General features: G+C 39.4%; 1 protein-coding gene across 6 annotated transcripts in view; it reads right to left on the reverse strand.

The window, feature by feature from the left end:
* Window positions 1-26,476, reverse strand: part of arvcf.L (ARVCF, delta catenin family member L homeolog) — a 129,270-nt gene that overhangs the window by 101,564 nt on the left and 1,230 nt on the right. For all 6 annotated transcript variants that reach the window (XM_041570772.1, XM_041570724.1, XM_041570864.1 and 3 more), the window contains exon 2: window positions 19,507-19,751. In XM_041570772.1, the coding sequence (XP_041426706.1) occupies window positions 19,507-19,722 (216 nt within the window). In that variant the 5' untranslated portion in view covers window positions 19,723-19,751. The remainder of the gene's footprint in view (window positions 1-19,506; window positions 19,752-26,476) is intronic.

Raw genomic sequence — 26,476 nt, forward strand, 5'->3', positions numbered from 1 at the left:
ACATGGGAACAAGATGGCAGCAAACGACCAAATTACCGCTGGCAGCGCTGGAAAACGTATCCACGGGAGACGGTAGGATAATATCAATATCTGGCTTTATTTAAACATACATAGTGGTATCATAGTAGTGGGAGTGCCAAAAAAACTAACGCGTATCGTGCCCCACACTGGGCACTTCTTCAGAGTTCAATAGAAGTGACGTAAGAGTTCAAATAAATAGCTGTGTTCACACGTGTTACATATTAATCAATATTTAACTTACGTGTTGAGAAAAGAAAAAGCATATATTTTTGGGATATTGTGATAATATATACCTAATGCAGAGTAATAATACATAGTTCATTTAGCAATATTATGATGTTGATAATCTTATGAATTATATAGTCACTTTTATAGGTAATTTTAAAAAAAAATTTAAATTTTTTTTTTAAAAAAATTGATTGGCACTATCAAATGATATATACATTTTTTACACTAATGGCATGATCTATGACTTTTCACATTTTTATTCCTTAAATATTTATGAAGCACATATATGGTGTGATTTTATAACATATGAAACCTTCATGTTATATAAATTAAAGGTGAAACAATATGTACAAGCACTATGTATACTAACTAATTGATTAATATGTAACACGTGTGAACACAGCTATTTATTTGAACTCTTACGTCACTTCTATTGAACTCTGAAGAAGTGCCCAGTGTGGGGCACGATACGCGTTAGTTTTTTTGGCACTCCCACTACTATGATACCACTATGTATGTTTAAATAAAGCCAGATATTGATATTATCCTACCGTCTCCCGTGGATACGTTTTCCAGCGCTGCCAGCGGTAATTTGGTCGTTTGTATGTGAATGCTCGGCTGAGTGTTGCCGGGATCCCGCGATAGCTGCGGAGGACGTGGGAGAGTGGAAGGAGTGGGGAGAGCTTCGCCATCGATTTTTCTTTTTGTTCATTAGTGACAAGATGGCAGCATTTTGCAAAGAGTAGTTAGGCATTTTTGAAGAGAAGGGCCAGTCCGGGTACCAGTTATCACTGGGGGTGTTATTGGAACCAGAAGCCCTAGCCCAACCCATGAGAAACAGGGTCACCACAGGTGACACACTAAGGGGATTATTTATTAAGGCACGATTTTTTGCTGTAAAAAAGACGTGATTTTGTTTTGCGATTTATTATGCTCTGATTCTGTTCCAAGTCCGAATCTGAAAACACTCCATCTATAACCTGGCGAATTCATGTAAAAGTGCAATGGCAGATGTCCCCTTAACCATTTAAAGATGTTTTAACCCTCACGAAATGTTCAAAATTTTTGGGGTTTGACCTGGTTTTTCCATGAATACGCAATTTTTTTGTGGTTTTCAGGCATCAAACTTGAAAAAAGTCGCAGTTTTTCCAGATCCGATTTTTTTCTAGTTTTTTTTATTGCTAAATAAGGGCAAATTGTGGATTCTAGTTTGGTCAGACCTTTTTATATAAAAAAATCATATTTTGATGAATAACCCCCTTATAGTATGGTGCTCTGCCAGACACAAAAAGTTCTCTTGGTGTTTAAATTTGGGCTAGAACTCCACGAGGCGTCTGGATTCAGCACGTCGCTATGCGACAAAAGGCATGCAACGTGTTGGATGTTCTCAGGGCAGCCATCAGGGGGGGGGGCAGGGGGGAGAGTTGTAGGGGGCCCAAGGGTAAGGGGGGCCCGACCACGCCACACTTACTTGATTAGCCGGGCCCTCCATCTTTCTGAGAGCTGCTGACTTGGGAAGGCATGGACGTTTTTTTCTCATAATGTGGGGGGGGGGGCTGGCCACCAATTTTTTTTTCTCATGTGGGGTCCTAGCCATCAATATTTTTTAATGGGGGGGCCTTGGCCACCAATAACTTTTTATTTTTTATTAACATGTGGGAACCATAGCCACCAATATTTTTTTTGTTTTTTTACTGTGTGGTGGGGGGCGGACCTGTAGGTGGGGCTTGCAGTTGGTGCAGCCCAGGGGGCCCAGGAAATTTTTGCCGTATGGGGCCCTGTAATTTCTGATGGCGGTCCTGGATGTTCTAAAGATACAGGAAGTGAAGGAGAAATCGCAGGTAACAACTACATTTATCCGACTGTTGGATGAAAACAGAGCTGTGGCTCCAGATGCGTCATGGATTTCTAGCCATAAAGTACAAATAAATCAAATTCATGGGGGGGAGGGGTGTCCCACAATGAACTAAATCCAAGATTTTTTTTTACTATACTGTGCGTGTGCAAGGCTAAATCTATGCAAGGGATCCATAAGAAGTAAAAGTAAGATGGGGTATGCAGTGCATTTTGTCTCTGAAGAGCACCACCCAGGGAAAAATGTATTTCACTGGACACGTCTAACATATTGCCCCCCTTTCCTTGTACTTTATTCTTCGTTCTTGTAGAATTAATTTTTCCTAGAAGTATATGTTTCTAAGGGCAATAGAAGGGATTGGGAGGGTTTGAGAGAAGGCAACTCAACTAAAAATCTCTTGTGCAATACTGATAGTGGAGGAGTTTAGGTGGATAGGAATGAGTCATTGTTATACTAATAAAGAGCCTGGGGGGTTGAACCAGACAGGTCGTTGCATTCTTGGGAGTGTTTCATTGTGAATTTCCTGTTAGGAGACCTGACTGTACTATGCTGGACTCTTAACCCTGAGCTCTATTAAATGGAGCTCAGGAATTTTGCAGTTCACCTTATAAGGCTATGAAGGAAACCACTCTGAGCTGCTGATAAAGTGTAAGCCAAGATAATTATGTGCATGGCAAACGTACCCCTTACATACCTATGGTAAGCTCTACAGGGCAGGGATTTACTTTCTATTGTCTTACACTTAGCTCTTAATATTTAATGTAACTGTACTTTGTATTCATTTGTATTTATTATTGCATTGACCCCTGTTTGTTTTATGGATATATTGATTTGCTCTATAGCACTGCATTCATAAGTAGCACTATATAACGAAAAAAAATACTTACATTACACATACAGTCATATGAAAAAGTTTGGGAACCCCTCTCAGCCTGCATAATCATTTACTCCACTTTCAACAAAAAAGATAATAGCAGTATATCTTTCATTTCCCAGGAACATCTGAGTACTGGTGTGTTTTCTGAACAAATATTTTTAGTGAAGCAGTATTCAGTTGTATGAAATTAAATCAAATGTGAAAAAAAATGCAAAAATGTGGGTACCCTTGTAGTTTTGCTAATTTGAATCCATGTATCTGCTCAATACTGGCAACACTAAATTGGTTGTATTAGCTCATTAAACCTTGAACTTCATAGACAGGTGTGTCCAATCATGAGAAATGGTATTTAAGGTGGCCAATTGCAAGCAACTCTCAAAAGATCTAAAAACAAAGATTGTTCAGTATCATGGTTTAGGGCAAGGCTGCAAAAAGCTATCTCAGAGGTTTAAACTGTCAGTTTCAACTGTAAGGAATGTTATCAGGAAATGGAAGGCCACAGGCAGAGTTGCTGTAAAACCCAGGTCTGGCAGGCCAAGAAAAATACAGGAGCGGCATATGCGCCCATATGCACAACGAAGTCCTTTTTGTACTCACGCCACAAACAGAGTCGCTTGTCTGCAAAAGTTCATTTAGACAAGCAACAGTCATTTTGGAGACAAAAATTTAGTTATTTGGTCATAACAAAAAGATCTTTGCATGGCGGAAGAAGAACACCGCATTCCAAGAAAAACACCTGCTACCTACTGTCAAATTTGGTGGAAGTCCCATCATGCTGTGGGGCTGTGTGGCTAGATCAGGGACTGGGGCCTTTGTTAAAGTCGAGGGTCAGATGAATTCAACCCAATATCAACAAATTCTTCAGGATAATGTTCAAGCATCAGTCACAAAGTTGAAGCTACACAGGGGTTGGTTATTCCAACAAGACAATAACCCTAAACACACTTCAAAATCTACAAAGGCATTTATGCAAAGGGAGAAGTACAATATTCTGACTTGAACATCATCTAAAATCTATGGGATGATTTGAAGCAGGCTGTCCATGTTCAGCAGCCAACAAATGTAACTGAACTGGAGAGATTTTCTATGGACCAATGGCCAAAAACACCACAATCCAGAATTTAGACACTCATCAAAGGCTATAGGAGGCGTCTAGAGGCTGTTACATTTGCAAAAGGAGGCTCAACTAAGTATTGATGTAATATCGATGTTGGGGTGCCCAAATTAATGCACCTGCCTAATTTTGTTATGATGCATATTGCATATTTTTTGTTAATCCAATAAACTTTATGCCACTGCTGAAATACTACTGTTTCCATAAGGAATGTTATATATTCAAAGGAAGTTGCTACTTTGAAAGCTCAGCCAATGATAAACAAAACTCCATAGAATTAATTAATTCCCAACTTTTTCATATGACTGTATATTATTCATACATTCTAACTTATTACTTGAACAGACAGCATCTTCCCAAATAAAAAGCAAAATAAAACATTCATAGGGCTAGTGTTCAAGGCAATGCTTGAGATATCTGGAAAGGCAGTTCATTCTGTGAGATAAGGTTGATTTGTGCACTGTGGGCCAATCTCAATTTATGTCAGCCCTGCTTGCTATATTACTTCTTTAGTTATGGCACCAGCAGATGTCTTTGTTCTACCAGAGGTAGCTTACTAAACATATTAAGAGGTCACTCAGTATGATGATGTCATTGTGTGACATCAGTGTGCTGTTTGGACTAAAACTATGCAAATATGGCATCTGATAACTAAGGAAAAAAGGGGGTGGCATATATAGATAAATATACCCCATTTAATTAGTTATTACACTTGCACCTTAGTAATGCCATTCTGTACAGATCTTGCTTTGTGCATGGGGCAAATTATTTTGTGGAAATTGGAAACCATCTACCCCAACTTACTGCCACAAAACAAGAATTGCCAAGGATATCATTGTACACTGAGGCTTCTGTTAATGGTACAGGGGCTCAAGCCCAAACCATGCAAAAGAGCCCCAGACCATTATTCATCCTCCATCAAACGTTACCATTGACATCAGGCAACTAGTGTTCACCTAGCATCTGTCAATCCAGATTTTTCATCAGTGCCAGTTGGAGGAAATCCATTTATAGCTTAGCTATAGAAGACATATTTCCAATGGCTGTGCCCTTTACACCACTGCAACCACCACTTGGCATTACACGTGGTTTGTTTGCCTCTGATCACCCATAACAACCCCATTTCTTAAAAATATTTCAGGTGCTGACATTGCTTCGGGAGACAGTTTAGAACTCAAACTGTCGTATATGTCCATGACAGTTTACATTTCTACATGCCTGGCAGAAACAAGAATGCAAGCCACTTGATAAAAGCTGATGTAAAGAATTTGAAGAGACCTGATTTCTGTTACATTGTTTCAAGAGACAGACCCAGAGAACAGAAAGGGGCATACACTAATTTTAAAAAATGGTGATAATATAGTGAATAAAGTACCCCCTCTTGTAAATTATAAGGATATTATGTTACCGAGGAGTTTCATGACCATATAAAAACACGAGGCCGAAGGCCGAGTGTTTTTATACAGGTCATGGAACTCCGAGGTAACTTATAATATCCTAAAATTTTGCAACTGGGGGTACTTTATTTACTATAATACACAAATTTCAGTGAGTCGTGTGACAGAAATGACATCAGAACTCACCGTTTATAACTGATGACATCAGAACTCAACATTTATAAGGATATAATTTACAAGATATTCATTGTTTTTGTGTATTATATGCTACTACTTTGCAACTGCATCTCCTCTATAAATGACCCAGCAACCTGTCGTGATTTGTAACCATAATTATATGAAGAAGAGGGCACACCTGTATGAGTAGAGACAAGTGTTTGCTTTAAAGGACATGTTATTATTACAAGACTCAACAAGCCCATTGTTGAGAAATTGTTTTACAAAGGAAAAGGTAATTATAACATTGTCTCTACTCTTACACTGAACTATTATTTGTCACTACAGCTGTGCTGGAGCCTTGTACCAGCTAATCAGTTGTACATTCATATAGTTTTATTATTATTTCTATTATTTGTACAATGTTGAACTCTGTGGATAGTTTTATATATTGCAACATAACCACAAACCAAGTTGTGGAAGGAGATCTATTTCTACAAGATTTCTACCATATGCCTTGAAAAATATGCTGTGTAACTACCTCCCAGGGACACCCACACAGGTTGGTTAAAGGGAGGTAATGAGGTTCAGCTCTGCTCTACTGAGGAATAGAGGCTGCAAAGTGGTGAGTTGCATATACTGTACATCAGTCTGTGAGTGCACAGTTAGAATAGTTTCAGGTTAAGTTTGTGCAGATTTAGATTCCCACCCCAGCTTGTAGCTATTGCCAGATTGGCATGGATTTATTTTGTGGTCTGTAAGGGTTTAAAGCTGCTGATATCCGTTCTTTAGACTGATTCAGCAGTTTCTCTACACGTGAAGGGGGTGTTCCGATGGGTCTATCTGAACGATATCAGGCCAAAATCGGCAGATATCGTTCAACAGGTTTTAGGCGATGGAGGACCGCATCAGCTAGTTGCTGCAGTTTATCCTGTCAAGTGCTGTTTCCTTAGTTATAATCTGATAGTTTGGCCCTAGATTAACCCGATATCACCTTGCCTTTGGTGGGCATTTTTGGGTTGAAGAACACTAACACCAAAAAATGAAAGTGCTTTAAAGTAATGAAAATATCATCTACTGTTGCCCTGCGCTGGTAAAATTGATCTCTTTGCTTCAGAAACACTACTATAGTTCATATAAAACTGCTATATGGCAAAGGTTAACTAATGGATAACAGATAACACCATTAGACAGACAGGCAGGGCCGGCCTTAGGCCAATTGGACCAATTGGGCCCAATTGGGCCCCGCACCTCTGGGGGGCCCCGCACCACAGGGCAGCACAGATAATATTTCCCTCAGCACATGATGCTGCCTGGCCTGCCCCCAACTTTGAGAGTCCAGCCCATCCCCAAATCCATAGGTCTAGCCTGCCCCCAACTCTCATAGGCCCAGCTTTCCTCCAACCTTGATAGGCCCTGCCTGCCCCCAATCCAACCAAGCCTGCTCCCAAGCTGAATCGGCCCAGCCCCAAACTAATTGGCCCAGTCCACTCTCCTATTTCCTCCCTCTCTCTCTTACCCTGTGTGCCCCTATTATGTTACCTTGTCTGCCCCTTTCCTTTCTATTTTGTGCCTGTATGCCCTTATTTTCCTAAATACTTGGTGTGTCAGTAGCCAGCAACACTTTGTCTAGGGGCCCCACCAACATGGTCCCAATTGGGCCCCACATGTGATAGGACCAGCCCTGCAGACAGGGCTTATTTGCTATCTGCTGTGTAACCTGAGCCTTTTCTCCTTTGAATGGCTGCCCCCATTGCTACACAGCAGCTTATTTATATAAACAATAGTAGTGTTTCTGAAGCAAACACAGCAGTTGTACCAGTGCAGTGCAACACTGCATTTTATTTTCATTACTTTAAAACACTTTTATTTTTGACATTACTGTTCCTTTAAGATCCGCTCATTTGGCGACTTTGCCAAACAAGCAGATCTTATCATGTATGAGCACCTTAAGTCTGTGTTAAAGGAGAACTAAAGCTTAACTAAAGAAGTAGCTAGAAATGTTGTACATTATATTTTGGGCTTCTGTACCAGCCCAAGGCAACCACAGCCCGTTATCAGGGAAGATCTGTGTCTCCAAAGATGCCCCAGTAGCTCCCCATCTTCTTTTCTGCTGATTCACTGCACATGCTCTGTGCTGCTGTCACTTACTGAGCTTAGGGACCCACTCGCAATATACACACATGGCAGCACAGAAACCAGTTTAATTAGCACATGAATTTAATAATCAGCCCTGTAGCATCATCTTATGTTACAGACCAACCTCATTTTCTGTTTGATAATTAGTGACTACCCCTAAGCTCAACTTCTCAACAGCTGCTCAGAGCCCACTGAGCATGTGAGTGTCATATACACTTTCCAAGATGGTGACCCCCTGTGACAAGTTTGAAGTCCTTGATCCTGCTGCTATTGAGAAGGTGAAACCTTAGGCTGTTGCAAAATTCAGTATATAAAATATTGCATATTTAGCCATGTTCATTTTTAGGGTTTAGTTCTCCTTTAACCATGCTACTACTATTACAATATGTAGGACATGTTCCTATAACTTTAGGCCATCCTGGCTTATTAAGTCTGTTATGTTATTGTCTAGGTTGTCATGCAAATTTACCAATCCACAAACGCCAAATATACCTATACCTAAATATAACCTTTCACCCCTAGAAGGTGGGGCTGACTGATATGTGTATCTTTGTGAAATAGATCACTTTCTTCAATGTATTTAGTTTTCTTAAAAAAAATGTTGCTTTGGGGCACAGCCAGTTGTCAAATTCCACTTTAATGCATGCTGTTTGTTCTGAGGGTCCTTCCTTACTTTCACCACTCTTCTGTTTGATAAGCAGATTGCTCAGTATTGCAAGTTTTCTGTGGGTGATTTGCACAAAACTCCACAGAAAATAATAGGGGTCTTTCATCTGCAACTTGGCTGTGGTGCTTTATGTATAGAGGGGAGCACTGTACTGTGAGGTTTTGTTTTACAGATTGCAGTGAGGTCTGTGATTTAGTACATCCTTTGCTTATGACATTTGTATTTACACAAGCTGAAACTAAATAAAGCTGTAATGAATCAGTTTTCTGTACAACAACGTAGCCTTCTATAGCTGCAGCAATTGTTATGCTTTATGCATTACAGAGATGGTTCATAATTTACACCAGTCCCTGGCCCAGAGGAGCTTACAGTCTATTGGAGGTCTCCTACACTCTCCAATCAACTGGCCCACAGGCCAAACAAATGGAGAGCGTACAAAGGGCCACATATGGTATAGCTTGCCTTTTCAATGTCCGTTATTTTCAAAGAGCTCAGGAATGATCGGAAAAGCTTCTCTTTCATAACTGTTGATGTACCATGAACTGGCCAACCTTTTGCATCAACAGATACCATTATTAAACCCACCTGAACCAACTACTATAGATAGTACATGGCTATTGGTCTGCATTGACAGGCTACCGTACATGCACATGTATGTCACGTCGGCACCCAACACCAGAACAAATGCCAAGCACCCTGGTCTCGGCTTGTGCTTCACCTTTAGTGTGACCTCCTTTGGCCTCGGGAGGAGCCCTCAGCTACTTGGATACCACCAGGACTTAAACAAGAGGTGCAAGGCTAGAGGTTCTGGATAGACAGAGGGGCACGACTGTTAGCAAAGTCTTTGGGCAGTAGGTCGTGGTGCAAGGTGTTAGACAGGATCGTAGTTGGAACAGGCCGGGTCGAGGCAGGCAGAAAGTAAGTGTAAACAAATCAGGCCAGGTCTGGGCAGGCAGAGTTCGAAGCGTGGTCAGGCAGGCAAGAGTCAAAACCGGGAGATCAATCAGAAGGATTTATCAGAAGAGATAGTCGAAATTCAGGCAATGGATCAGGTTACAGAGGTCAGAATCGTCAGGAACAGGCAGGTGTCACAACAGGTATCAAGCTCAAAATCAGAATAGCAAAAGCTAACAGCACCAGGAACAAAACCTATAACGGGCAATGAAAACCTGTATGATGGCCCTTTAAAGATTTCAAAGTTTGCGCCATTGCACGCCAACGTCACCACGCCAGCGCGCATGCACCAATAAAACCAGAGGAGATGCGCCGCGCGTGCCCTAACAATCGACGCAGCGGAAGAGGGTGCGGCTCGGGGCGGGTGCCCCTCCAAGGGGGCGGCAGGCGCCCCTGCCGACCCCCTCCCACTAGACCACCAGGGTAGGTTGTTACAATGCAATGGTACAAAACTAGTTTATCTGTGCATGTATCGCCAGCATAAGGTGCTTATCACACACACACAAAGGTCAGTTTAATCAGGAATCAATTAAAGAGTTGGTAGATCTTTAAGTTAACTTTTAGTATGTTATAGAATGGCCATTTCTAAGCATCTTTTCAGTTGACCATCATTATTTATTTTTTATGGTTTTTAATTATTTGCCTTTTTCTTCTGACTCTTTTTGCTACTTTTTATTACTCATCTTTTCATTCAGGCCCTCACCTATTTATATTCCAGTCTCTTGTTCTAATCAGTAAATGGTTGCTAGGGTAATTTAGACCCCAGCAACCAGAGTGCTGAAATTACAAACTAGAGAGCCACAAAAAAAACTAATTAACTAAAAAACCACAAATAATAAAAAATGAAAACCAAGTGCAAATTGTCTCAGAATATTACTCTCTACATCATACCAAAAGTTAATCCAAAGGTGAACAGCTCTTTTAATGAGTTTTAAAACTCTTTTTTATGCTTTTGGAGTATTGGGGAAACCCACTCAGACACAAAGGGCAACATAACAAGCTTCTCATTGTGTCCAAAATGGAATCAAACCCCCTGTGTTGCAAGACAGCAGTGCCAAACGACAATTGTGCTAATTGCATAACAGCACTGTGTAGAAAACAGAATAAATTGTAAATCTTGGCCATCCATTCTTAGTTCCTAAAAAGTAAGTTCCTAAAAACTGTGTATATAATTCATCATCCATTAACACTGCAAATATTCCTGCAACATAGTTAATGCAGTTCTCATGTTTACTAAAGTGTTATGAGAAAAATATGTCTTCCGATAACTGGCACAATTTACACACGAGTAGCAGGTAATTTCAGCATTACTTCTTGCCAGTTTGGAGCCTAAATAGGCCTTAAATTTATGAATGTATTATTGAATGTTATTGTGGCAAATTAAGTCATATCTGTAATTATTTGTTTTTACATGACATTAATTATTATCAGTGATAATATTCTCTTAAGTGAGAATATATAATCCGCAATTACATACGTGCTCACACATTAGTAAACTTGCTTGGGAATTTTTTCTGTAGCAAGTATTTAATGCACTTTAATAAACAGACAACTTGGTGTAATATAGACTAACTGATATATATATTAGCCCTATAAGGCCATACACAAACATGCTGATTTGTTGAAGTTGCCAAAACAAGTGGATCTTTGTATGATTTGGCCACATGGATTGCCCCCCTTGCCAAAGATCACATAACAATAGAAACCATTAACGGTCATAGCCTGATATGATCTTTGACTAACTGGATTGTCAAAGCTTCCCAAAAGATATTAGCCTCATACATGTGCAGACGGATATGCAGAAGAATAAGCTAACCACTGGAGCTCTGGAGTAGTCTAGACAGCAGCTAGTGACAGCAGGTGTATGGTCTATAGAATGCTACAGTCATGTCTTTCTTTCACGACAAACAGAGCAATGTAGCAATTTACATTATAATGGATTGAATGTTTGTAACAAAAGGTTGACTTAGATATACATTCTGCAGCTTTACCAAATGCCAAATCAGCCACAGCTTGGAAGTGACAAGATACAGTACATTTGTTTTAATCTCTATTTTTCACCTTTTGAGCACGCATGAGAAAAAAATGCATTGCTTTACCAATTAAAGATATAATGGCAATATGAATTTAAAATAATAGCTGATTAAAGCCTGTTATAAAAAAAATTGATTAGAAAAAATTAAATAGTACCTTCAATTATTAAATTACAGCTAAATACTGTATGCTTATTGGCTACACTTTGATTCACTCCGTTTGCAAATGAAACACATTTTAGCCATCGGTAAAACATCTTGTTGGCAAAGCAGAAACCTCCTGCAGGCCTGCACCTGGCTGTACATTCTGACTGCACGAAAGTCATCATGGGCTGCAGATATCATAGAGGCGCAATTACTTAATCACATTAATGCAAGCATGTGGTTCAGCTTTACAAGGTACGCCTAGTTTCGGTCACATCTTCATGTGCTGGTACAAGCCATTGAACCAGTGTTGCCTGCCTTCATGGGCTATGAAATTCCGCATTGATCTCACACTAAATTGTTAGAAATGTACTGCTGCCTGCATGCAGAACTAACAAAAAATCTTGTCTTGTGTAGTTAATATACAGGAATAAGTATACACAAATCACATTGAAGGAATAATAGGATTCCTGATCTCCATACCAAATACAGTAAACATAAGCAATAGCTTGGCAGTTGGATATAATAGAAAAAAATAATTGTATTTATTATTTATTTTATCATGTTAGAGAGCTCTTCTCCAGTATAAATAGACCAAGAGCATAGATATAACTGACCTTAGAACCAAGCTGTGTTATAGCTATCAGACGCACAGTGGGTGCTGCAGCAATAAGCCTAACAGCACCCAGAAAGTCGCTATTTATGCCACTGTTCAGGACAATGATATGTGGCATGTTTTTACGTGTGTGTCTTTGCCAAGAATTCCTGCTAATGGAGACATTTAGATACAATTCTATCACTTATATTGCAATTTCCAGGGAGGGATATTGTTCCCATGTCTCCATAGACCCTAAAGATTATATTAAGAGGTAATTCTTTTGGTATTTTGTGGTCATCGGAAAATTAGCCACAAGTTACAGCACATGCAATTTAGAGGGCAGATCCAAAGGCACAGGAATTATGGGGAAATATACTGCATTGTGGGTAAAACTGCAGCTTTGCATCCCAAGTTTGCAGAATTTTGCTTTTTTTAATGAACCCTAATGCATAAGAGTTAAACAGGGGCGATCCTGGCTCCTCCGCTGCCTGAGGCTTTAACCCCTGGGGTTAAAGCAAAAAGAGTGGCACCCATTCCCCATCCCTGTTGCAAAACTCAAAAATTGAATTGGAGAAAAACAAAGAGAGTAATTCTGTTCATGAAAACAATACATAATATCTAGCTAAGAAAAGAAGTATTGGCGAACATGAATTACTTTAAATGGAGTGGAAGACACTGCAAGATAAATATCCTGGGAGTGATGAACTGAACTGATTTTCTGTATAAAATGTTATACCATGATTTACGACCGAAAATATCATATCTTTATTACGTGATAAACAAGACAACTGAGGAACCGAAATATAAGACAATGTAAAAAATGTTCTTGTTTAAACCGCTATAACACGGGGAGAATGCAAAAGAATTAAGAAGCAGATGGGTAGTGATAAAAGAGTATTACTAGAGAAGTAAACAAATCTACAGGAAGTTTAAATATTACAATGTCCCAGAATTTTCAGTCTAAAAAGATTGGTGCATATTTGTTCAAAGACTAATTGGCCTAGCCTTTGCAACTCCACCCCTTTGAATAAGCACCCACCCACTTTCAACTGCTGAAATCTGGACTTGTCCTGTGGAGAAAAAACACTGGGGGTGTGACGAAGTCTTAAAGGGATACTGTCATGGGAAAACATGTTTTTTTCAAAACACATCAGTTAATAGTACTGTTCCAGCAGAATTCTGCACTGAAATCCATTTCTCAAAAGAGAAAACAGATTTGTTTAAATTCAATTTTGAAATCTGACATGGGGCTAGACATATTGTCAGTTTCCCAGCTGCCCCAGTCATGTGACTTGTGCCAGCACTTTAGGATGGAACTACTTTCTGGCAGGCTATTATTTCTCCTACTTAATGTAACTAAATCAGTCTCAGTGGGACCTGGATTTTACTATTGCGTGCTGTTCTTAGATCTACCAACCAGCTGTTATCTTGTGTTAAGCTGGCCATAGACGCAAAGATCCGATCGTATGAATCGTGGATTCGCACGATTTTCGGACCGTGTGTGGAGAGTCCCGACATTTTTCGGCCAGCAGAGATCGGTCGTTTGGTCGATCAGACAGGTTAGAAAAATTTCTGTCGCCTGCCGATAATATCTCTGCGTGTATTGCCGATCGAACGATTTTCAGAGGGAGACTGTCACTAGCTTTGTCAGACATAACTATCGTACGATTGCTGTCAGGGCCAGAACATCGGCTGATCTGTTCTTTAACTACTTTATTTGATCGGAATGGTAAGACTTTGATCTGAATGGTTAGTGGAGGGCCGGGAGATGGGAAAGTCCGATCGTACGTTGATTCGTACGATCGGATCTTTGCATCTATGGCCAGCTTTAGGGAGCTGCTATCTGGTTACCTTCCCATTGTTCTTTTGTTAGGCTGCTGGGGGGTGGAAAGGGAGGGGGTGATATCACTCCAACTTGCAATACAGCAGTAAAGAGTGACTGAAGTTTATCAGAGCACAAGTCACATGACTGGGGGCAGCTGGGAAACTGACAATATGTCTAGCCCAATGTCAGAGTTCAAAATTAAATATGTCAAAATCTGTTTGCTCTTTTGAGAAATGGATTTCAGTGCAGAATTCTGCTGGAGTAGCACTATTAACTGATGCATTTTGAGAAAAACTTGTTTTCCCATGACAATATCCCTTTAAAAATATTGAATCTGCTAAGTATCAGGAAAGTGATCATCCGTGTCAAAGAAATGTATCTAGCATTAACATGTGTTAATAATAATAAAGCTCATGTAGAATCCATTAACGAAAATACTGACAATATAGAATAACAAATATATTTTAGATACGATGATGAAAATTGGAGTCTGTGCAGCTTCTGTATTAGAGGGTATGGTAAACACTTTAACAGATGGCAGCAGTTTGATTTCTTTGGCCTGGCTTTAAATGAGCACCTGCTAGAGACTCACGGTTAAACTCACAAATTTTCCTCAGTAGCAAAAATCAGGAATTTGCTTTATTTTATGTTTCCATAAAGACCCCCTAGAGAGACATCCTGTGCAAAATCATTGCAGAAAACCTCAGAATTGTCAGTCTGAAGCAGTGTCAGACTGGGACACCGGGGGCCCACCCAAAAACTTTAGACCAGGGGCCCACTCTCAGTACTATTATTCTTCCTCTCCTCACTCAACCTCTATTCTCCTATTCTCTTTTCTTTACACACTATAATACTATAATCTATTATTCTATCAATTCCCAGTGGGCCCACTGACACCTGGGCCCACTGAGAGTTTTCCTGGTATCCCGGTGGGCCAGTCCGACAATAGACTCTGAAGAGTTGCCATAAGAGCAGAGACAGACAAGAAGATTTGGGGAGATTTAGTCGCTCAGTGACATATGGCCTTTTCTTCGGGCGACTAATCCCCCCTAACTGCCCCCCCAACAGCTAGAACCGAAATTGCCGGCAGGACGGCACTCGGAACGCTTCATTTTCCAAAGTCACCCGAAGTTGCCTCAAGAGGAAACTTCAGACGACTTCGGAAAACAAGCTCTCCAAGTGCCATCTCGCGGGCGATTTAGATTCTAGCCGGCGGGGAGGCAGTTCAGGGAGATTAGTCGCTGGGCGACTAATCTCCCCGAATCTTCTCATCTGTCTCTGCCCTTACACTGTGGAGACCAGAGACATCTGCATAGCCACAGTGAAATCTATTCAAAACAATGGCCATATCAATATGATAACCTGATATTATTAATAGGGTTCCTGGAAGTGCTCAGAACAAAAGCCTCTTAACACTATGCAGTTGATTAAAATCTAATCAAGGGCCATAGGTTGTCAGTTTCCCAAAATATAGCACTTCAATTTATATTCATTGTTCATTACCACCAAGTTGAGGTCAGTGGGGGAAAGCAACAATAAAGCTTCATTCAGAGAATATTTGATTATACATTTAAGAAGGCTGCCAGTGTTACAGTATTTTGGCAGTGGCACCAAAGAAATTTAATAATATATGCCAGTAAAAGTCAAGATTTCACTACACAGTTTAACCAATTGTATTATTTACCCCTAAAATGAAAGAAAAGACACAGTCAACTAACTCTTTTCTTCTTCCTATGGGATATTACAATTCAGTATTGTCTAGATTGTATATAGCTGTATGAAACTGAACTTTTGTAAAGATCTGGTTGATTTTTTTTTCCTGATAGAAAAGATCAACACACCAGAGGCCACCCCTTTGAGGAACTGAACTTTCATTTGAAGCAACGTAAGTGCTTCTTTACAGTGAGGGCAGTGGGGTTGTGATGGCAGATTCTATTAATGGATTGGATGATTTCTTGAACAAGCATGTCCAATTCTATAATTCTCCTGTTGTTATAGTGTGCAATGCCATGTAGTAAAATAGGGAGGGTAACATTGGACTAATGTTGAGAGATTCCACAGCTTTGATCGGCCTAAGAGGAGAGGACCAGAAAACACAGAAAGCAATTGAGGAAGACATAAAAACTAAACCAGAAATAAGCAGTTTTCATAAATACAACCATTGGCTGTATGTTAGAATGCATTTATTCCAATAATTAATGAAAGCATAAGTATCTGCATTATGTTAATATACTGAGTGGATATATTTGACCTAAGTGTTTGCATAAAATGCACTCATAATTTCTTAGGAATGAAGAAAAGTAAAGACAGTTAACTGCCATTATTATTCTTCTATTATTATTTTCATTAAATGTAAAGGGAATCTTGCAAACTAAATAAGACTTAATCAGCTTAAAATAATTTAATTTAATTTGATCTTTCTGTGCTACCAAGCAGAAGAGCTACAATAACCCTTTTAGATTTCTCACAGATGATAAGATTAGGGTTTTCATTAAAATAATAATTCATCAAATATTAAATGAATTTCTTTGGAAATGGCTGGCCAAATGTATTAATAAATGCAGTCTTCTAAAGCTTCGGTGACTTGGGGATGAGTTTTGAACACTAGCGGATTCTATCAGTACCGTTATTCCTGGCAAGCTACTAAAAAGATTGTGAAATTCCTTTGATTCCTTTGGGAAATGATCTTTGGTGATCAATTGGCAATATCCAGTTCCAAAACTTGACTCATACTCCATCTGGATCACTTATAGAGAAATAGGTAGGAAGCAGGAACACAGTGAAACTCTGCTGGAAAATGCTTATTACATGCACAATATGTTTCGGGCACAGACTGCCTTTTATTAAAGCATCAAAGGATAGTCTGTGCCTGAAGCATGTTGTGCCTTACCTACCTATTTATTTGCAAGTTGTACACACTGTGGACAGTGGCGTGGGAGCAGCTTGCTGTAGAAATCTCTTTGTGGGATGTGGGCTTTTTGATATTTCTGTGTTCAAAAGTATCTGGACATCTGCCAGTCCAACATCCCAAACAGATGGGATTAATATAATGTCCTCCCTTTGCTGCTATAACAGCCTCTACTCTTCTGGGAAGGCTTTCGGCTAGAGTTTGGAATATTATTGGTGGGAATTGCTTCCTTTAGCAAAAAATGTAATAGTGAGGCTGAGCACTGGAATCGGGGATCAGGCCTGGATAGCAGCCAGCGTTCAAATTCATCCCACAGGTTCCATTAGATTGAGGTCACTGTGTTATGTAGGCTGGTCAAGTTCTTCCATCCATGCAAAACATTTTTCTATGAATCTTTTTTTGTGCATGGGGTCAAAAATAGGAAATAGCCTGCCACTTTGCCACACAGTAGAAAGTAGAGAATTGTCAAAAGGGTCATATGATGTAGTGGCACTTGTGTCAGCAATCAATGTTGTCAACTGCAAGAGTTGGAAAGGGTGTCCACATACGTTTTGCACTTTGATAGGCAAGCCCAATATTGCAGGGTCTACCCTGCTTCCTCCATAGTCACACCCCTACTTTTAACAGCATGCATTGTTACTTTTCAGCAATGTATTCAGTAATGTATCTACTTTGCTACACGGGACTTTTAAGGTCTCAGTAGTCATCTGAGTGCACACACAGCCTGAGCACAGAGCTACATTAGAATGTGATTCCAGCGTGCATCAATGTCTTATGAGGTAGGGACAAAGTGTCGTCACTAGCAACATCCCAGTGATCACTCATTTATAATTAACATCCTACATACATTCCAAACAATTTGCTACACATAAACATATCTGAACATACCTCTGACACAATAGTAGAAAGATAAACACATGCAAAAAATGTTAGATATTGGCAAAAGAATGTTCTACATTTGGTGTAAAATATGCATGGAATGGAATGCCGAGCCTATGCCCTTGAGCTGTACAAACCCATTCTTCAACAGTCAGCCATTGCATTTTGGAGGATGATGGGAATACGTTAGGGCCACAGGCTGGGCATCCCTATTCTATGCAAACACATTTCTTATAATGCCCTTACTAAAGCTGAATAAATATGAAACAGATTAACACATTTTCCTACAATGCTCCATTATTTTGGAGACATAACATTATTCAACCGTTGTTGATTCAAGATATTGTTAGGTACCACAGTAAGAAAATATGTAAGTATCCATTTCTATAAACTTCAGTAGGAGCTCTTTTCGCAGAGAGCTGTACATATCATATTCTAGCCCATGCATAAGCAAAAACACATTAGGACAACACAAATCATGCACTGTAACTTGTAAATAATGAATTCCTGAATAACAAGAATAAAAAATATGCAAATAGGGACCAGATCAGACACAGGTGGAGTAGGTAGACTATAAAATACACCTGAATTATCTTAGATTTCTATGTTTGTGATACACATTTCTGCTGGTATCTGTAGAAGATTGCACATAACTAACATCGTTCTAATCACCTCCCTCAAATATCATGTCATGACTTTCAAAAGCAAATATGTGAACTTAGCAAAACTCTACAATGTACATGGGGCAGCATAAATAATATGTGGTATGAACTTGTACTGGCAGGTAGTATATTGCATAACTAAGAATTCTGATTTGTTCCAGACTACTCCTAACGCTGCAACCTGTGTAAAAAAAATGTGAATTATGCCATTAACATTCCAGTTAATGTCATACATTATGTATAATTAATACAATCTCTACAATGTTACATTTAACTGCTATTTATACCATTCCCCACTCCACTTTCATTTGATTTATCATTTTTCATTAAAATGGTCTAAATATTAAACTCCTTCTATTCATTATTTGTATCTAAGATGTTTCAAAAGCTCACACACCCCTGAGCTTACCAGACATGTTCTATATTTCCATATTTCCATTCTAGCCTCTTCCCTGAACCACTATTTAAATGACAATAAAACTCTAGACTGCAAAACTCGACTGGTTTGAGCTGAACCTACAGTGTTTTTGTTTTTTAGGAATTTTTTTTTGGCCTAATTAAAGAAAACATAATTTTAATCAACTTTGCAATATACATTCATTACAATTTTCTATGGTCTTTACATTATTTGTATATGTATTGCTATTGAAAGCTGTGTTTGTCCCTTTCTATTTTCTGTTCTGATAGCTCAGACTGCTGATACAATGTAAGACAAGGCAGCTGATTAACAGACCTGTCTTTACTGGGGAACTAAGACTTTTGCAACATTGTTTAAAAAGTAACAACCGTTAACCAACTACGGCTTTCACTAGCTATTGGTTTTACAAATAACTTTAAAAGCACTCAAAATAAATAATACATGTATGTTGGAAAGTTGCTTAGAATTATGTTTTCTTTTATTGGGCAAATTTTTATTTTGGGCTTGACTTTAAGGAGACTTATGGCCGCCCTATCCTCACTTGTTTAGTGTAAATACACAAGTGTATCTGGATATGGAATGAGACATTCATGGACAAGATGATCACAGGTACCATGAAGCAGGCTGTTACCTGCAGAACTAGTTGTTGCCACGCTGTGGCAAGTGGTTGGCCATTACCAATGTTGCACATGCTCATTCTTTCAGAGGGCACGTTGGCTCGCTCAAGTTGGAGTGAGACATTGCGGCGTTCCTCCTCCAAAGCACGGGTCAGCCTCTCAAATCGAGCTTCCTGCTCTTTTACAGAGGCCAGAATACTGGCGGCAGACCTTATGTCATAGTCATCCATTGCTGCAGTGAAAGATGTCTTCCTGGTAACTGACATGTAAATAAGAAGGTTTAGCAAATGTGCCTAAGGACAGACTTTTCAAAAAAATCAGAATAGCAGTTAAGTGAGTGAAATGGGTCTGGAGTGATTCATGATTTTCTTCTTTCAGTTTATAAGGACACACAGGGATGCACCCTCAATGGGATGTGCAAATGATTATTTAAAACAAATATCACTGGGAAAAAAATCCAATTTTGGCACAAAAAAAGATGAAGAAGAATGAATGAACAAGAAATTACTGCTTTAAGGAAAATACAAGTAAGCTTCAATATGACATTAAATTTTCATGCATATTTCAACATCATTTTCTTTGTGCAAATATCAATGTAAAGTTAGGGAACATAAAGATAATAGGGTTTTTGGAAGCAAAGCCTGTTTTTTCCTGATCTCATCAGAATGTCAGTAAGGTAAACTCTCATTCTCTACAATAACAGCCCAATGCTACAGATCTGCAAGTGGCTACTTGCCAGAAACCTGGGCAACATTTGTACAAGTTTCTGCAACACAGCTATCTTAAAGGGGACTCCCTACTCAACATGAGTTCAGTGAACAGGGCATGGGCTGAACATGCTTTTTTGCCAACTGTTTTAGGGTGGTGGCAATGTAGCGTTCGCGGGAGATTAGTCGCCCATCGACAAATCTCTTCTTCTTAAGGCGACTAACCCCCCCGAAATGCTTTCCCGCCAGCCAGAATGTGAATTACCGGCGGGATGGCACTCAGATCGCTTTGGTTTTCCGAAGTTGCCCGAAGTTTCCTCGTGAGTACTGGTAAGCTAAGTATCTATCTCACAAAAACCAAACATGGAGTAGCTTTTTGAAATGTTTAACTTAAGAAATGCCAAAAAACATTTGTTTTTGTGATTAATACAATAGGCAAAAAGTATTTCAGCGCAAGCCTTATTAACTGAATTTATGTTGAAAAAGGGGCAAACTGCTCCTTTAAGTGGGTACTAGAAGGAATGAGTCTAGGTTGGACTGGGTCGGACGGACAATGGAAAAAAAACCCAGTGGACCCCATTGACCCAGACCTGCTCCAAACTGTGGCCACTCATTGCACTTCTCCTGACCCCCCCCAATCATGTTAGTAAAGGAGAGAAGTAAAAGGTAAGGGGGGCTGGAGAGGGTTGCAGGGTACTGACTCCGACTGGAATGGGGCCCCTGAGGTGGCAGCCCTGGTGGGTCCTTGACCCCCCCAGTCTGACCCTAGGCTGAGGCCCCAGAGAACTGCAGTGGTAGAGTAAAGGAACTTTATTCAGAGATGTATTTCTTTCCTGGTAAAAGGCTGCAACTGTGGTTTGATATAAATATTAGTATGGGCAACTGGTGTCCCTGCAGCTGGGACTACAACTCAGCACCCCCAGGGGCTTTGGCTATTGGAGGGATTATGGGTGTTGTAGTTCAGCAATATCAGGAGGGCCGTGAATAGATCATGCATAAGGTACAATACAGAAAGAACAAGTCAAGTTCCCTCATATCACAGCCTCAAGATGTTGTTGATCTGTGAAGCTAAAGTCTGGTAGTGGATGCTGGGAGCTGTAGTACAATAACAACTTCAAAGCTGCAGGTTATATGTACAAAGGAGCCACACACAGACTATTTTTCCCCAGGGCTCCTCTACTCCAAAAATACATTGCTGTTCTGCACTAGAATTTCTTAAAAAGCAACTTGAATAGTCAATGAAAAATTAGTATTTCCTGTTAATCCAGCTGGAATCCTGAGTCCTAAATACTTGCAGAAAGGCACAGCAGATAGTATCTGGGTATTTGCATGCATGGTATTTACAGGGTATGTTGAAACCTACATGCACACGCCCTGCAGTCACGCAAATGTGTCTGTCTATAAACAGGAATAAAAGACAGTTGAGGTCTTTATGTGATACAGTCACTGTAGGAATTGTGGGATGTTTCATTATATTTTCATTATATGTTTATCTTAAAGTTCTAAGACATAAATAGGGAGATGCCAACATACACACGCAAGATATCCATATAGTCCTTTCCCTGTGTTATAATAGAGACAATTTTTTGAACACATAGCATGGCTTTGTATCTCTCTCCTTGTTCACACACACACATCTGCTTGCCAACAGCACATAAATCATGATTAAACATGTGAGACTATGGACTGGGAATTACCGTACTTATTTGGGAACTTTCAGGGTTGGGTTTTTCATCAGAAACCTCGACACTTGAGGGTGTAGCTTCACTTTCACTGTGTTCCATGCTGATTTACAGCTCCTTAATTCTTCTGAATTGCCACCTATCCATTTCAAAACTGGACACATTATTCTAAATAGTTAATTGGTAATTACTGTATGTGCTTTCTGCAGTGAGCACTTGTTTCTAGATGCAAAGCATCTAAATGAATTACTAATCAGCCATGTCGACTTCTTACATCGCTTATGTTCACATCTGTCTGGTTTTTGAGAGCACTGACCCAATTTTAATTGGAATATTGTAACAAAATTCTTACAAACAGTATTTTATCATTATAGTCAGACTGTTTGCCAACAGTATCCCTGCAGAGTATTAGGCTCTTTAGTCAATATTAATTGCAGGTCATTGTGCTAAAGTGATGAATGCTGCATTCTTCTCTGTCAGTGTAGCTACAGTTTAAGAAGTGTTGTCATCAGAATAAAAAGTGTAGTGGAATTTTAGATAAAACTGTCTTGCTTTATTTCTTGGATGTGGATGTGTATTTTAATGTATTATTTCTATTAACCACATGGCAAAAAGCAACAACCCAGTCTTTTTATAATAGCAGGGATTCTAGGTATGCACTCTGGTTTACAAACATAGATTCCAAAATGCCACTAACGCATGGCTATATCGGGGGTAATACGAACGTTCGGCCGTATGGCCGAACGATCGAATTACGATGCGCCAAGGGGCTCTGACGGGTCGGTTGGTAAAAAATCAAACCTTCCCGATCGATATCGTGGCCAGATATCGATCAGGAAGACCTGTCGGAGGCCCCCATACACGGGCAGATAAGCTGTCAAATTGTTCCAAACGACCGATATCGGCAGCTTTATCTGCCCGTGTATGGCCACCTTAATATAAAGTAGTAAAGAGAACAAATCACACAATGCTCTGGCCATTAATGGTAGTGTGAACAGAGGTTAGAATTTGGTAAAATAAATTTAAATTTTTGCGTTTTTTTACACGCATCAGCCGTATTTGTGTTACATAGGCAGCTTTTATCAGCCCATGTATGGCCACCTTTAGTCAATTACACCCCATCAGTCTCACAAGGCAAAAAGCTGAATCAATTACCCTTTATCTGAAATGCTCATTTACTACTGCTTACCTGTCCAAATAATTTAGCTATGGTGTGAAACATTAAATAGATCAATAAAAAGGGATGTGAAGACTCATAAGGCTCAGTGAATTCTTTCTTTTCCCTTTTATGGACCAGCAAAGGATTTAAAATTGAGCTATACAACATACACCAAGCTGCTGGGCAAGTAAAAACTCCTAACAAACTCTCATCAACACTCACTCACACTCACATTCTTCTGCTGGGGAGGCTCCTGGCAAAGCAACAGCTGTTATGTCACCTTTCTGTGCCATAAAGGTTAATAATATTTTCAAAGGCTCTGAACAGCTAGAGTTAGAAAGTTCTCAGGGAGGGCTCAGTTTGTGCAGACTACAATTGCACTGTGCACCAATGAAAACAACAGGAATAGGGTGGAGTGTAAAAACTGTACACACTTACATTAAGTAAAAAGAAGTGCGTGGGGTTTGCTTTTAATAAAAAAGTATCATTTATTCATTCACCTTCTATTTATAGAAAATTCTGGCATATATACAGAACACTGACATACTGTTACATTTCTACTTTGTCAGCACTTGTCAGTCTGTCATTGGATGTGCTAACTACACTAATGAATTCTTTAGCTTTGCTCTAGTGCAGAAATGCTCTCACTGCAGTATTCTGCACCCTTCAAAAGGCTATGGCCTAAACAATGAAATCTCTTTTCTACATTGGGCATAGGCTATATGGACACTAGCAGTGCTTTTTCTGGGGCTGCCCCCCAACCCCATCTTTGGGGCAAATTCCCTAACCGGTGAAAATTCGCCAGCGATCGCTTCACAACCATTGCAACACTTCGCTAGGACAACACTAATTCACTAAAGTGGGAAGTTGCATTCAGGGCGCCGAATGCTGGCGAATTTTCTCTAGCGTTATCTCGGCAATCAAAACAAAGATAATGCCTAATTTGCATACGGCGGGAAATGATAAAGTTACATGAACGTATATGTTTCAGCAAATACATTACACAAGTCCAGGGAACCTTAATAAAGAAAATAGAGTTGTTATAATGCCCTACACATGAGCCCACTGTATAGTTTATGTTCCATATGTTAAAAAATGTATGGGGGAACCCAGTTACCCAAAAAAAATTTTTATGGATCTTTGCAGGCTATTACTCTGAAAAAAGGAAAAGACACCAGCGTTTTTTGAGACTTAGAAAATGTTGCACTAAAAATCGAGGAAGTCTTATGTACTCCATTGCACTTCGCCTAGTCTGAGGTGGCGAAAGCAAGTCTGGCACAAGAGGTAACGTTCAGTAAAATCTGCATCTTAGTGCATTTGCAGAGTTACATCCATTCGCCAGAGCGAAAGTTCCCTGAAGTTAGAGTGCGAAGCAATTATAGCGTATATCTCCTTCGCTAGTGAAGTGACGTATGTGCACGTCACGCTAGCGAATTTTTACTAGCGTTTGTCCCTTTGCCCTTTGCCCCTTAATCTCAAATTCCCCAGTTGTGTTCACCGCATTAAAAACGATTATTTTTTCTTTAAAATTATAAGTAATTAAAATGAAACTCTTAAAAGAGACAAAGGGTTGCTTTTTTGCCCCTGGTAAATTGCTGGTTGAGGCAAGGTTCTTACACTGCCTCGTGGATGAAGTGCCCCTGGCTACTACAACTATATATTGTTTTGTTGCAAGAGCAGAGGTAGGGGGTTAGTACCTTTTTGCACTGTTTTGTCATCAGCTAAGAAAGACTGTGTCCCTGCCCCCATTTGTAAGAAGATAATAAAACTGACAGGATGTTTTGGGAGGGGTGGAGTCAGAAGAAAAGGCAATAATAGACAAAGAGCAAATCAGAAATTGCAAGCATGGTCAGTATCACCTAAGCTAATTAACCCTCCAGTATAAATAAAATGTATGCCTTCAGAACCTAATGGAGCCCATAGCTAAATGTAAGAAGAAGAAAAAACAAAACAAAAAGTAGGTTCAGTGGTCCTTTAAATAAATTTTATGCTGAATATAACACTTTAATTATATTCTCCAAGTTAATCTTAAAACTGCAGTTTAGTTCTGAATGTTTGAGTATTAAAATATGTCTTTATAGAATATTAAATACAAAGGCCTTTCTGGCCACCAGTCTAAAAATGGCCGTATGTTTCTTATAATATAACAAATCAAACGTTAGCTGATACACAGAACAGAACAGCTGGATGCCACAGGTTGCTCGTCCTTATAAAGCAATAAAAAAGCTCCTCTCCCCATTTAATACTGGATATTGTTTTCCGTTCAGGTGAATTGTTCTTTTGGGCAATGGAGTCAAGATTGTTTTTGTTTTACATCCACTATGATGAAAAGAGACTCAATTGCCATATCAGAGAAATCAATGGTAAGACATAAAGGGATCCCAACACATTAGGGATATCACACCAATTTCTTGGGATTGAAATATTTGTTGTTGTTGGTTTTTTTTTTTATAAGATTCAGTAACTGTCTTTTTAATATCCCTGTAATGCTCTGTATAAGTAACTTTGCTTACAAAAAATAACTGCAAAATGACAATAAATCAAAAAATATGAAAATAAGAAAATGGTACACTCATGTATTTAAATGTATTTAATTTATTATTTATTTATTATTATTTATGTATCATTATTTAATGCACTTAATTTAATTCAAACGTATTTAAGACAAACTTTTTTTGCTATACAAACTACAGTTGTAGTCTGCTGACTTTGTCCCAGTGGTTTTATAAATGTATCACAGTAGCAGTCTAGGTAGTTCAGCTATGGGACCTGTTATCCAGAATGCTTGGGACCTGGGGCTTTCCAGATAACGGATCTTTCCGTAGTTTGGATCTTCAGAAAGATCCAAAAATCATATAAGCTTTAAATAAAACCAATAGGCTGGTTTTGCTTCCAATAAGGATTAATTATATCTTAGTTGGGATGAAGTACAAGCTACTGTTTTATTATTACAGAGAAAAAGGAAATCATTTTTAAAAATTTGGCTTATTTGGATAAAATGGAGTCTATGAGCCTTTTTCATAATTCAGATCTTTCTGGATAACGGATAACGGATCCCATACCTGTATACTGTACTATCATTTTCATGGCAGCTCCTATTCAGTACCTTTAGGGAAATGGCATGTAAGGTGCTGTGTTCACCACTGCCATCTAGTGGAAAACAGTAACAGACAAAATGCCCCACTCCATCAATCATCAGTCCTAATACCAGTGAACAGCACCAGGCTGAGTGGCAAAGGAGCACAAGGCAGTGCCGCAGTACTGATCCCCTCCATCCCAATTGGCACAGGTTACTGGAATGCACAAAATAAGAAAAGTCTGAGCTGCTCATAGTTACAGACAGGCAAAAAGGTACAGGCCTAGCACCTCCCACTGTTTTGCCCCTAGACACATGCCTCTTCTGCCTACTCAACGTTTTCGCCCTGCCAGTGGTCTG

This window comes from Xenopus laevis, chromosome 1L (assembly GCF_017654675.1).
Source record: "Xenopus laevis strain J_2021 chromosome 1L, Xenopus_laevis_v10.1, whole genome shotgun sequence".
NCBI lineage: Eukaryota > Metazoa > Chordata > Amphibia > Anura > Pipidae > Xenopus > Xenopus laevis.